General features: G+C 42.5%; 1 protein-coding gene across 4 annotated transcripts in view; it reads right to left on the bottom strand.

Annotated features, from left to right (window-relative positions):
• The window catches only part of plcg1 (phospholipase C, gamma 1), a 29,947-nt gene extending 25,811 nt beyond the window's left edge, over positions 1–4,136 (bottom strand). For all 4 annotated transcript variants that reach the window (XM_079478630.1, XM_079478632.1, XM_079478631.1 and 1 more), the window contains exons 1-2: positions 3,802–4,136; positions 3,129–3,406 (exon numbers count right to left, since the gene is read on the bottom strand). In XM_079478630.1, coding sequence (XP_079334756.1) covers positions 3,129–3,342 — 214 coding nt within the window. In that variant the 5' untranslated portion in view covers positions 3,343–3,406; positions 3,802–4,136. The remainder of the gene's footprint in view (positions 1–3,128; positions 3,407–3,801) is intronic.
• Between the last annotated feature and the right edge of the window lie 8,607 nt (positions 4,137–12,743).

Genomic DNA, 12,743 nt, shown 5'->3' with positions numbered 1-12,743 from the left:
CAAACACGTACTAGAACGCACACTTGCACGCTATGGCTTCATCTTTTTTTATTTAACATGTTATTACCACTGGTTCTAACTTAACTATTTTCTGAATATTAAATGGCATATTATTGGCAATTTGCATGTAACACAATGGTTAAAACTTAATGTTTGTGCATTTGTAAATATTTCAAGAAGAGGCAGATAAATTTGTAAATAAAAGTTTAGTAATGTATTAAAAGTCATTCTAATATTATATAACTACAATAACAGTAAATAATACATGTGTACTTTATGCAATTCATATATGGTAATAAATAATTTGGTCAATTGTTGAACAGTTTTTTGCTTTATTTTTTGATGGCTCATGCTCCACATGTTTTGAACGTTTCTGAATTCCCATTTTACCACTTGTTGTGCCCTATTTTCACCATTTATATCTATGGAGCCAATTACTAGTATAAGCTATTGTATTCTCCATCATTTTGCACCCGATTGCAGCATTTACCTTTAAAATATGCACAGTTTTCTTATGGGGCATGGACACGTCAGTTCGGGTGTCAGGTGAGACCACTTCTATCAGACAGACAAGTCAGACGAGCATAAGAGACCCTGGCATTCTAAAGTTTGAAAACCCCTGATTCACACTACTTGAGAAACTGATCTGACTGAACTTCTAACAAGAGCTTGCGACATAAGGAATCAATTTTTATTTGATCTTTTGCACACTATCATCATCAGGTTTCTCTTCAACCTTTTAAAGAATCAGTGGTGTTGCTTTTGGGAGTATGTTGTATGCCTCGTCATCATTACAGAGACGAATTCTGGTTTTAACACTGAATATGGTGGCACACCTATACCTATAAATCTTACTGGTTCTTGTTGTCGTCGGGAGACACATACGACTAGTCACGAGACATGTGAGAACCAATGAAATCCACAATTATCGATGTGCCGCCGCCATATTTCACCACGCTGATGTATACAATTCCACTACGGATGTGTGATCACAAAATAAGTTCAACATATGACAAATTAATGTATTGTGTCATGTCACAGGACATTTATTGCCTTTTTGAGTGTATGATTCAATTCAATTATAATTTATTTCTAAAACACCTTTCCACAATTTTGCCATGTTGCAAAGCAACCTTATAGAAGAAACAGATTTCAATATTTGTATTAAAAATCTGGAAGAAAACAAAAACGAGTAAACTATTGGAGAATGTTTATTTTAAGTGCACTATTTCTTGAAAAAGACCATCAAATACAACAAAAAAAGTAGTTATATCCAGGTCATTTATTCAAAAGTGTCAGAGTAAGTGTCAGTTTTTAAATCCCCAAATGATACGGTCAAGCACAATTCTTCAAGAAACAAAACCCTTGCGCTCCTAGAGGAATAACACCTCATGAATGTTAGCATGCATGTCTTTTTCTGTGATAAGGTTTGCGAGTACAAACACAACACTAGTGAGAAGGAAGCCGCACCGACTGACAAACACACACAGGACAAAAGCAGCTGGCCTGAGATAGGAGCTCGGGCCGGGTGCGAGAGAACGCCTTGACAATCCCAAACAGGGCGGCAGGAAACACAAAACTGCACAACACAACCGAGTGTCTTCCTGTCTCACAAACACACAACAGCAGGACCGCACACACCTTAAGGAAATAGCTGGAGAGCTTGTAATACATTTCGAAAGTTTTGATTCACAAGAACAAGCTAAAAGAATATTCGGTCCTCTTGCTTTTGGGCAGGTCAATTTGGTAGGGAGTTATGGGAACGCTGTCGTTTCATATCTGCTCTCCAACAGTCCAATCTTACCGGACACACTTGCGAAAAAAACAAGTCAAAGTGATAAAGAGCCACAGATATAATAACAAAATGTTTTAACAATAAGATCAAATGAGAGTAAAGTCACGCTGACATTTGAGCTCAATGTTCTGTTCAAAGGAACTTCTGCAGTGCTGTGTTTCACCTGTACACCGCCTGGTATGCTAATCTGGACAGTTTAACAACATTCCAACACATCACCTACTCACAAATACAACAGTACTAAACAAAACATTCAGACACACTCTACGGATACACTTGGGGTGGGATGTTGTTTTTTTCATTCCAGGTAAACTTGCAGAACACAATTATTCCTGATAGATTTTAGCTTCTCTATGAAAAGATCGGAAGAATTTAAACAGCGCTCACAAAAGACAACGTCTAGTCAATGAAAGCTCATCCAAACGCTAATATACCCTCGAGAAAGACACAATATTTTCATTTCAATAACTTTTTTTCATCAATGTGGGAACATGGGGGTTCTGCACACTGCAAATGTCCTGCCATCTTAAAACTTCCTAGCGGGAGAAATGCGGAGATGAACATCTATTCAAACAATTCTTCAGCACAACAAGATCCATGACATCCCATCCACGCAGCGCACCTAAAATCAATCGACTCGATGTCTGCTTTGTTTACAGAAGATCTAGTTAACGTCTTATTTGAGAGACACACACTACGCCGAGGCTCACTGACTGCTTTTTCATGTGGCTGCTGGTGCATCCGGAGCAGAACGCAGCTGTGTGCAACGTTTCCTGCGCTCCAATCCACCTCACGTTCAAGAGATATTTCATCCAAAAATGACAAGTTCTGTCATCATATACTCATCCTCGCGTCAAACCTGTCGGAGTTTCTGTCGTCTGCAGGGCACGAAAGAAGATTGTGTTGAGAACATTTGTAAGCAAGACATCTCTCCTAATCTTCTTTCGTGTTCCTGCGGCTTAACGGGAGAGCATTGCGTTGGCAGCGTTAAAGGTTGTGGGTTCAAAACCCAGGGTACAACAGATACAAATAAAATGTAGATCTTGAATTCACTGCAAGTCGCTTTGGATACCGGTGTCTGCTAAACGCATAAATGTAAATGTGTTCCTCTGAAGAAAGATCATCACCAGATAAAAAGTACATTACGTCCCTGTGAAAATACCAACGTGAAAACGGCAGGTGAACTTAGTGAGCAAAGAATGAAGCGACAGTGAAGGTTTGTCTCATTTCTATGCTATACATTAGGACAAGATTGAAGGAGAAAAGCCAGAAACACATTTGGAGGATGAAGTCATACTGTCAGGCAGTGATTTGATCTGGAGTCGTCACTTACTTTCACCCTCGATCTTATCCGTTCCTCTTGTCCAGATAATCTGTCTGGTCTCGAGCTTGACTTGAAACGTTCTTCTCTCTGGTCTTTGGGACTTTTTGGAGTAAAAGAGAGTCAATACAGTGCCCAGCTCCAGATCACGGTACAGATTGTTGACTTCAGTGTCGGTCAGCGTCCAGGGCACCGGTCCGTTGGTGAAGCCGGCGGTCGCAGCCATTTCCCCTGTTTGTTCTTCAGTTCCTTTCAGAATAATTCACACCCTGCCGGGTCTGGCGGGAGACCTACGACAAGAAAACAGCGCGTCTGAAAAACACCAAAGATCAGCAGGGACGGCAGCGCGCGCGCACACACGCACACACGCACACACACACACACACAGGCCTGCTGTAACGTACACACATGTGTACTGATGCACTGGAAAGATCGGATACATCTTGACATCTCCTGCTGAATGTATTGAAAAGGAGTGTATGAATCTGTATTATTGTGATTATTATAGGCACACAAATCTCACAGAGCATCAGTCCCTCTGTACTGCGTTATATTACGTCGCGATGCTGTTTAGCGGAAAATAACCCAGAGCGAGAGCCTTCACAGTAACACGAACACGACAGATGTTCATATTGTTTGATCAGTCGAGATCGAGTGTCGTTTGAATGCTTGACTTTTGTCTTACCGTGTGCGGCTGCGACTCAATAAACGCAGAAATCACGCGCTGCGGTCTGGCTGCAATCTCAGCTGCGCTCATGTCGTCCAGTCCGCATGATCAGACGCGAGCGCTTCAGCAGCGCTGTGGTGATCGGACCGAGTCTGATATCTGATGCTCTCTCTCCGCCATGAGTCGACTTGTGTGAGTGAAAGCCCTTCCCCCATCAGCCGATCCCTACAGCACAACGCAGCGCACGGCCTCTTAAAGATACAGAGCCTCGCTTTAAATACGCCTGCGCACTCTGCGCCTGCCGTACGCGGTCTACTCTGACCACTGCCAAAGTCCGTTTACGGAAGTCGTGCCACTCTGGGCAGCTATTGACGTCATAACAAGTCCACAGTCCTATCTACTTTAATGGGGAAAGGCCGATATTTCTAAAATCGCTGGCAAGAATCACAATTAAACAGCATATTTCAGATCAATAACGAAACATGACATGACCTAGATCATAACTTTGATTTGCTAAGCTTAAATTACGCTACAAATCATCCTTTCCAGGGCTCCTCAACTACTGCGCATGTGCACGGGCTGGCAAGCACCTCACGAGAGCCCCGCCCCGGAGAATGGTCAGTCTTTACTGATTGACGATTGGCTCGTTTTTACTGGAAGGCGGGACTTCCTTCGCTAGAGCGGCCATATTGAGCGTTGCACTCCGACACTCCCTGCCATTCATTGTAACGGAAGTAGCGCGTCTTGTAAATATGAATATATTTGCCAATGCACATCCAAGGCAGGCCAAAGTGCCAAAGGTAGCGATCACCTTCACAGTGTTACACTAGCTGTCACTGTTCTAGGCTCTGGAAGTAAAGCATAATTCGAGTCGTGTTCTTCGTTTGGGGCGATTTCACTCTTGCAGAGAATCATTCTCATTGATTCTCAGTTTTTCTCCACGCCATGATCTCCTCCTACTTTGCTCTTTTTCTTCTTCTGTGCAGTTCTATTACAAGGGGGTTAACGGAGAAAAGATTTCTGACCCTAGAGAAATGAACATCTGTTTGACCTGTTTAACATCTGTTTGACCTCCATTTTCCCCAGAAATGCAAGTTAGACGATAGATTTCAACGCAACCAAACACACGAGCTACATGACAGTGCATCCGGTGTCAGCATTGCTCCACGCATGCGTGTTCTGACCACACAGGCTCTTCATCGGAACACACATGCGTCGAGCGATGCTGACACTGGATGGACTGTCGTGTGGCTCTCTGGAATGCGCTCTGGAAACTAATACTGAAATCAGGCAGTTTTGAATACAGTCGTTTGTTTTGTTTGTTTTTGCGCACACAAAAAGTATCCTCATCATATTATGTTAATTTAGACTGAACCACTGGAGTCGCGTGGACAATTTTACAATGTCTTTATACTCTTTCATCGCTTTGAAGATTGGTTGCATTTCAATCTAAGGAGGAGTCAGATAGCTTCCAAATTAATTTGCGTTTCTGGGAAACTGGAGGTCAAACAGATGTTAAACTACTTGAAGGTGTATAAGTAATGGCAGAATGTAAATTTTTTGCCGGAGTTCCCCTTTAAGCTTGGTGCTCGAGCCGGGCCTCGTTTTCGAGCCCCCCATAGAGGACATTGAGCCCAAAGTTTGTTTACCATTAGGCCTATCTATTGAGACTGAATCTGTCTTCGTCAGGTGACGTCACACTCCCGAGAATCGAAGAGCAGTATGGGTATTGCCGCCATTTGTAAGTTATCAACACCGAGATCTTCTTCATTCAATTTTTATCTTGTATACACTACACTTTCATAATACTATAACTATTCCGACGGTTTAGGCTGCACTAGTTAGATCAACCGGAACCAGGGACACTTCCAATAACAACTGATGCATTTGTTGCATCAAAGAGTGCAGAACAGTACTCTACTCTCAACCAGTCTTGTCTCATTGTTCCAGGGTTACTAGAGCAGGCAGGACGCAGTTCATGCCCAGACCTGACAAAAGCTGAGATGATAGAGCTGGATAAAAAAGGAAGCGGATACTTGACACGTCTTCACTACAAAATTTTAGCTGCTATTAGATTATTAATTAAATAAAAATAAATATATATTTTGCCTTATTGTGCAAGCACTGTCGAGCTTGTGCAGAGGCAGCTTTTGCCAGAGGGGAACTGGAGAGTTTTTTTTTCTCCTCCACTGGAGTTTTGGGTTCCTCGCCACTGTTTGCATACTGTTTTGCCTGGCCGGGGGGGCTGCTAGAATTTTAAATTTTTTAATTAACACTGCATATAGGAATTTATAGTCTATTTAATATCTGACCCGTGTTTCTCTCTCCTTATCTTGGGTGTGTGGTTCTAGGTGATGGCCCCTGTCTGTGTCTGCATGTGTTTTCGGGTGTTGTGTGGAGTGTTTTGTGTGTGGTTGTGGCTGAATCTGTGTGTCTCTGTCTGTCTTCTGTGTTTTCACCTTTTTTGTTTTGAGTTGCACAACCTTATATGTTTTGCTTATAGACAATATGTGTTCTTGTACAGCTGCTTTGTAAAAATGAAAATTGTAAAAACGCTATATAAATAAAAGTTGACTTGGCTTGACAGTATGTAACATGTCAAATGGTTTCTAACGGTGTTCAATCCCACATTGGCTTTTTGGTAATTGTCTTCTTTACCATGGAAATCTCACCTCAGTTCACACCTTCAGGTGCAGAGCATTTTCTATTGTGCTGCACACATGCCACAGCACTCATGCTATAAACTCACATATAGACAGAGGTTATAAACCAAAACCACAGGTGCAGATTGCTAGCATCAGAGCATGAGGCATGAAGGATGTGCATATGACATCATTATGTCTACTTCAGAAAAACCTTTAATAGATTATGTTATTTATTTTGATCTCGTGCATTGTTTGGTAGATTGCACTCTTTTTGTTTGCAACATGATGGGGCAATTTATTTATTTGTGTGTGTGTGTGTGTGTCAGGGTGATTATTAAACTTCTATATTAAATGAAAATAAAATAAAATAAAGGCCTAAATATCTACATTATATTTTTAGTTTAAGTTAAGGCACTACAATTGTCAACTGAAAAGAAACTACACTGAAACTTACACTACAATTAACATAAAAACATAATTCACAGAAGCACATAATACTGCTAAAATTTCAACTAAAAAATTAATAAAATTCTGAATTTTGATAAAACTACATTTAAAAAATGTAATAAAAAATAAATGTAATACTCAAACCCATAATTATTATATAATAGCATTAGGAATAATAATCAAAGACACCAAGACCACATATAAACACACATTACTCAATTATTTAGCTGTTTTATAAGAATACTGTAAACAATGGCTTATGTAAATGTTCCAGCCCACCTCACCTACAGCCATTTTTAAAGTAAAGGTTAAACTGTCAACAATAATTAGCTGAATACACAAACTTCTGTATGAAAACGAAAGGACTTGGTTTCTATTACATGAATGCAAAACAAAATCAACATTCGCCTCCTATGGTTATACTTCCAGGTCAAACTTTTAATGGTATTTTAACTTGCCTGTAATAGGGTAATACTGTAGACACTTCAATAATCTGCAGCCAGTGTCTCTCCGACTGAATTTCAAAGGAAACAGTATTTCATACTGCAGCTAAAAACACTTGACTTACACCTGATTTACCCAGAAACGCTCTAGTCTTACTGTTCACTGTACATACTTTAATCAAGAACAATCATTCATTGATGTTATCACTCCGGATAACCATTCGTCAAAGGCCAATAATGCCTAAATGCTTTAAACTGCACGTAAACTGCTTTTAACTTAAACTGCCACGTCAATAGCACCTCTTGAAACTCTCCAGGCTGGGTTTCTTCCTCATTTTTGTGCACCTTTGGAGATATATTGCTAACGAAAATACCCACAGCTATTTCATAAGCAAACACATCGTTCAGATACAGGTCAAAGGGATATTCTTCCATACTTTCCAAAACAAAGGGTTCTCCCATTTAGATGTAACATGGTGAGAGTTCTATTGTGTCATAGCGGGGAGTTTTGTTCCCCAGAAATAATCCCAGAGGTGAGCCGATGACTGTTGACACAGAGGCAGAAGTCTAAACCCAAAACCCGCCGCTGTCATTCCCACCCTCGGACATTACATACAAGAGGAAAACAAAAGGCCAGATTGGGCCATTGTTCCCATCTGCATGTTTTTCCCCTCTTTGCTTTGAGGGGAGGTTCCCTTCAACCCAATATGTCTTCAGTATTCATCAAGTAACATGCATCTTCAGAAGAAACATTTATTTCGTATTTAAGAGTCAATGACACAAGTTATTTAAGGAGATTTTTTTGTGATGGTTATATAAATTCTTCTGAAAAGGCATGGAATGAATAATAATGACTTTACCGTCAGTATTACCGTCATCATCTCAACCGCCCACAACACACAGAGGTCACACCTCACACTCAATCAAGACCAAGAGTAGAGACCCTTATTCTATCAAACAACGCTTATAGGATGGGTTAAGGTTATTTTGGAATATTTGTTGTAGGATCAAGGCTTCGAAAGGTCTGGAATGAAATCACCCTGCTTTGGACACAACAATACTTAGCTTTACACATTCTTCATTGATTTCTGAAATGGTTACAGAGTCGATTTACGCATCAAAATCCATGACGGTTGCAACCTAAACTCGTTCTCGTAAGCATATACATTTTCCATATATACAGTAACAGTCAAATATTATACATCAAACACAAGATCAGATATATACATGTAAATACACAGGGACAATAGGTGACACAAGTCACCCTGCCTGCCATAAAAGAAGAATGCATTCAGTAAGCGTCTGTTCAAGGTAAACATGCATTAAATCATAGCTTTAAACTACCCATTTAAGACAGTGAAGAATATTTAAGACATCAGCATCCACCATAATCGTACACTTTATACATTATGAGAATATACTGATAAACACAATAATAAGATGCTTGAGGTTTGGTTATTTATTCTGTATTATGTGAATTGTGGGGGAGTTCCTGTTTCTGTCTCCATCACTGTCGACAGTTTGTTTGTATCATTGCACTTTGTTTTAATATTAGTGTATTTACTTATCACTGTCGTTGCTAACTTATCCTGATATCGCAATAACCCTGTCCTAGTTATTTACTTGAAGATTCTAAACCAAAATTGATAGTTAACTCAACGGCGTTAGCATAGCATTAGCATGCTAGGTTGCTTTCTGTTTACACTGTGGAAATAGCTAGGCTGACATAGAATATTTTAGAATTAGACTCATGCATCCAATCTTTATCTGAGGATAGTAAGAGTGTAAGGGCCATGTTAGTATGCACAGCTCGATTCCGGTTGAAGATCCCCGCAGCAGGAAACTTTGGTACTTTGGGACGGCGTAGTCGCAGGTCAAAACATTACTCAACCGTTCTGATTACAGTCTCGAACAGGTTTGCCCCACTCAGTGACGCACTGAGTGAGAAACGTGCAGAAAGTGCCCTAGTTATCGGTGATTCCATTGTTCGGAACTTTAACATAGAGGCACCAGCCACCATAGTCAAATGTTTAACGGGAGCCAGACCGCCTGACTGTCACATTTAAATGTGCTGGCTAAGGTACAAAGGTGCTGTTCTTACACATACAAAAAAGTATGAGCATATTAGGCCTGTCAACCTTGCACTGGTTACTTATAAACCATTGCATGAACTTTAAAATCTTGCATGAACTTTAAAATCTTGCAAATTGCCTATAAAGCCAAGTGCAGGCGGCAGATCCTTTTCCTATCCAGCTCCTAAACTTTGGAACAGTCTTCCCCGCACTGTCCGGGACGCAGACACACTCTGTCAGTTTAAATCTTGTGACAAATTGTGTTACTCTCACATGTAAAGTATATCAGATGTGCTCAATAGGACTAGGTATTATAATCCCTCTATTTAAGCAAAGTTTAATTGCCTAATATCACATTTCCCATCCCTTATGCATGACAGGTGGAGCAGTCAAGAATATAAATAGAGGAAAGGAGGTCTGAGATTTCACTGGGTTTGTCGGATAGGCATCCTCTATGTTTGGAGGATATATGATTAGTAATACATAGCATATTTATACTTACATTTACATTTAGTCATTTAGCAGACGCTTTTATCCAAAGCGACTTACAAAGAGTTCGGGGAGCAATAAGCGATATGTCATAAAGAGCAATAGTACAATAAGCACTAATACAAAGTTATTAGTTTCAACAAAAGCTAGACCACTACCTGTTGAGAGAAATGGGTTAGTGTACTTTTTTTTCTTCATTTGTCTGTCAAGTATTCGCCGAAGAGGTGTGTTTTAAGTAGTTTTTTGAAGGTTGTGAGAGATGTGGTTGACCGGATCGCATTGAGAAGAATGTTCCACCAGGAAGGAGTTGTGAAGGAGAACGAGCGAGAAAGGGATTGTAATGAAGTTCGTTAGAAGGGAAGGAAGGAGGCGGGAACCGGCGAACATTCAAACACAAACTTTAATTAAATAAACAATAAACACTGAACACGGAAGTAACCGGCAGCCACCTCACGGTAGACCATGAGCCATAAAACATACAAAATTGTCCGGTTCCCTGACACGCTGTCGCTCGGTCCTCAGCCAGCCGAGAAACTCTTCCTCGCGGTGCCATGCGATGGTACTGGACGCTCGGTGGACGGCTCGATCCTCCTCCGCCCCCTGGCGGCCGCCGATGACCCTCCAGCTGAGGGCAGCTGGTCCTCCGTTCCCTGCTCCTCCCCATCATGGCGGCTGGGAGCAGGCTCGGCCCACGGCGAACGGGCCTTGGCTCCCTCCTGGACGGCAGCCACCCCACCTCGACCCAGGAGCACGGCAGCGAGGTCCTCGTCCCATCCGACTTCTCGGTCCAGCACCACCGCCTCGGGCAGCCACTCGCGGACTTCCCTCGTCCGCGCTGCCCGAACTCCTCAGCACCGCGATCACCCTCGGCAGCGAGGGCTCTTTGACAGCATGTCCCTCCTTCCTCCCGGGTTTCGGCACCAATGTAATAAAGTTCGTTAGAAGGGAAGGAAGGAGGCGGGAACCGGCGAACATTCAAACAATAAAACTTTAATTAAATAAAAAATAAACACAGAAGTAACCGACCGACAGCCACCTCACGGTCGACTGCCGGCCATAAAACATACACAAACTAAACATATGTCCGGGCCCGGTCCTCTTTAGTCAACAGTCCTGCCGAACATCCTTTTAAGCTCCCAATCTAAAAGTCTAAAAGTCCCAATCTAAAAGTATGCCGGTGCAGATCCAGTGATAGTCCTAACATAAGCGACTTGAATCTGATCCAGGCTTCAACCGGTAGCCAGTGGAGAGAGATGAAAAGGGGTGTCACATGAGCCCTTTTGGGCTGTTGGAAGATGAGGCGTGCTGCTGCGTTTTGAACCAGCTGAAGTGGTTTGATACCCTTTGCAAGAAGACCAGCAAGGAGAGCATTGCAGTAGTCCAACCTTGAGATGACCAGGGCCTGGACAAGGAGTTGTGCCGCATGCTCAGTGAGGTAGGGTCTAACCTTGCAAATGTTAAATAAGGCATACCGGCATGATCACATTGTCTTTGCAATGTGATCATTGAAGGACAGCTGTTCATCAAATATGACTCAGAGGTTCCTGGCTGATTCGGAGGGAGTGATAGTGGACTTGCCAAGCTGGATGGAGTAGTTCTGTCTTGGCCGGGTTCAGCTGCAGGTGATGCTCTTTCATCCAAGCTGAGATGTCATCTAGGCAAGCTGTTATGCGAGCTGCTACAGTGGTATTGTCTGGGTAAAACGAGATGTAGATCTGGGTGTCGTCAGTATAACAGTGATACGAGAAGAAGTGTGCCCGTATGATGGGTCCTAAGGATGTCAGATGGAAAAAAGCAGAAGTCCAAGCACCGATCCCTGAGGGACCCCAGTGATCATATGGTGAGAAGTGGACAGCGAGCCCCTCCATGACACCTTTAATGATCTGCCGGAGAGGTAGGATTGGAACCAGTGGAGAGGGGAGCCAGAGATTCCTAAGGATGACAGGGTTGCAAGCAGTATCTGGTGATTGACCGTGTCAAACGCTGCAGATAGGTCTAGCAGAATCAGGACAGAGAATTTGTATTCCGCCTTGGCTAGCCGCAGTGATTCTGTGACCGATAGCAGTGCAGTCTCAGTGGAGGGGTTTGTTTTGAAGCCAGACTGCTTGTCATCCAGTAGATTGTTCTGGGATAGGTATGAGGAAACTTGGTTGAAAACTGCCCTTTCAAGAGTGAGGGAGGAGAGACAGGTATGTAACTGTCGGTAATAGTAGGGTCCAATGTGGGTTTCTTGAGTAGGGGCCTGTTTGAATGTGGAAAAGTGCCGGTGAGCAGGGAGGTGTTGATGATGTGTGTGAGGGCAGGTGTGAGTGTGGTGGATGTGGCCTGAAGGAGATGGGAGGGGATTGGGTCAAGCGGACAGGTGATGGGGTGGCGAGAGAGAAGTCAGGTGACTTCTTGTCAGACGGTGGGGTGAACGAGGAGAGTTCAGTGTTAGAAGTGAGGGTAGTGTGTAACGAGGTCTGCGGTGCTGAGAATTGTTTGCTGATGGCTGATGTTTTCTCAGTGAAAAATACTGCAAAGTCCTCAGCAGTCAAAGAGGTAGTAACCGGAGGAGGACGGGGGCAAAGAAGAGAGTTAAAGGTCTTAAAAAGCTGCCGGGTGTTAGGTGCATTGCTCACCTTGGTGGTATAAAAAGATGTTTACGCCATGGTAACACTAGCAAATAAAGAGGAGAGTAGTGATTGGTAGTCCCCTAGATCAGCAAGACTCTTGGTCTTGTGCCATTTCTTTTCAGCAGCCCTGAGTGTACTCCATTGTTCACGGAGGATGTCATAAAGCCAAGGGCAGGAGGGGGTGGCACGAGCTGGTCTGGATGACAAAGGACAAAGATTATCTAGACAGGATGTAAGTGTAGAGCATAA

The sequence above is a fragment of the Barbatula barbatula genome, assembly GCF_947034865.1.
Source record: "Barbatula barbatula genome assembly, chromosome: 17".
Lineage (NCBI taxonomy): Eukaryota > Metazoa > Chordata > Actinopteri > Cypriniformes > Nemacheilidae > Barbatula > Barbatula barbatula.
The sequence above is the reverse complement of the archived record's forward strand: the minus strand, read 5'-3'. Positions and strand labels throughout refer to the sequence as shown.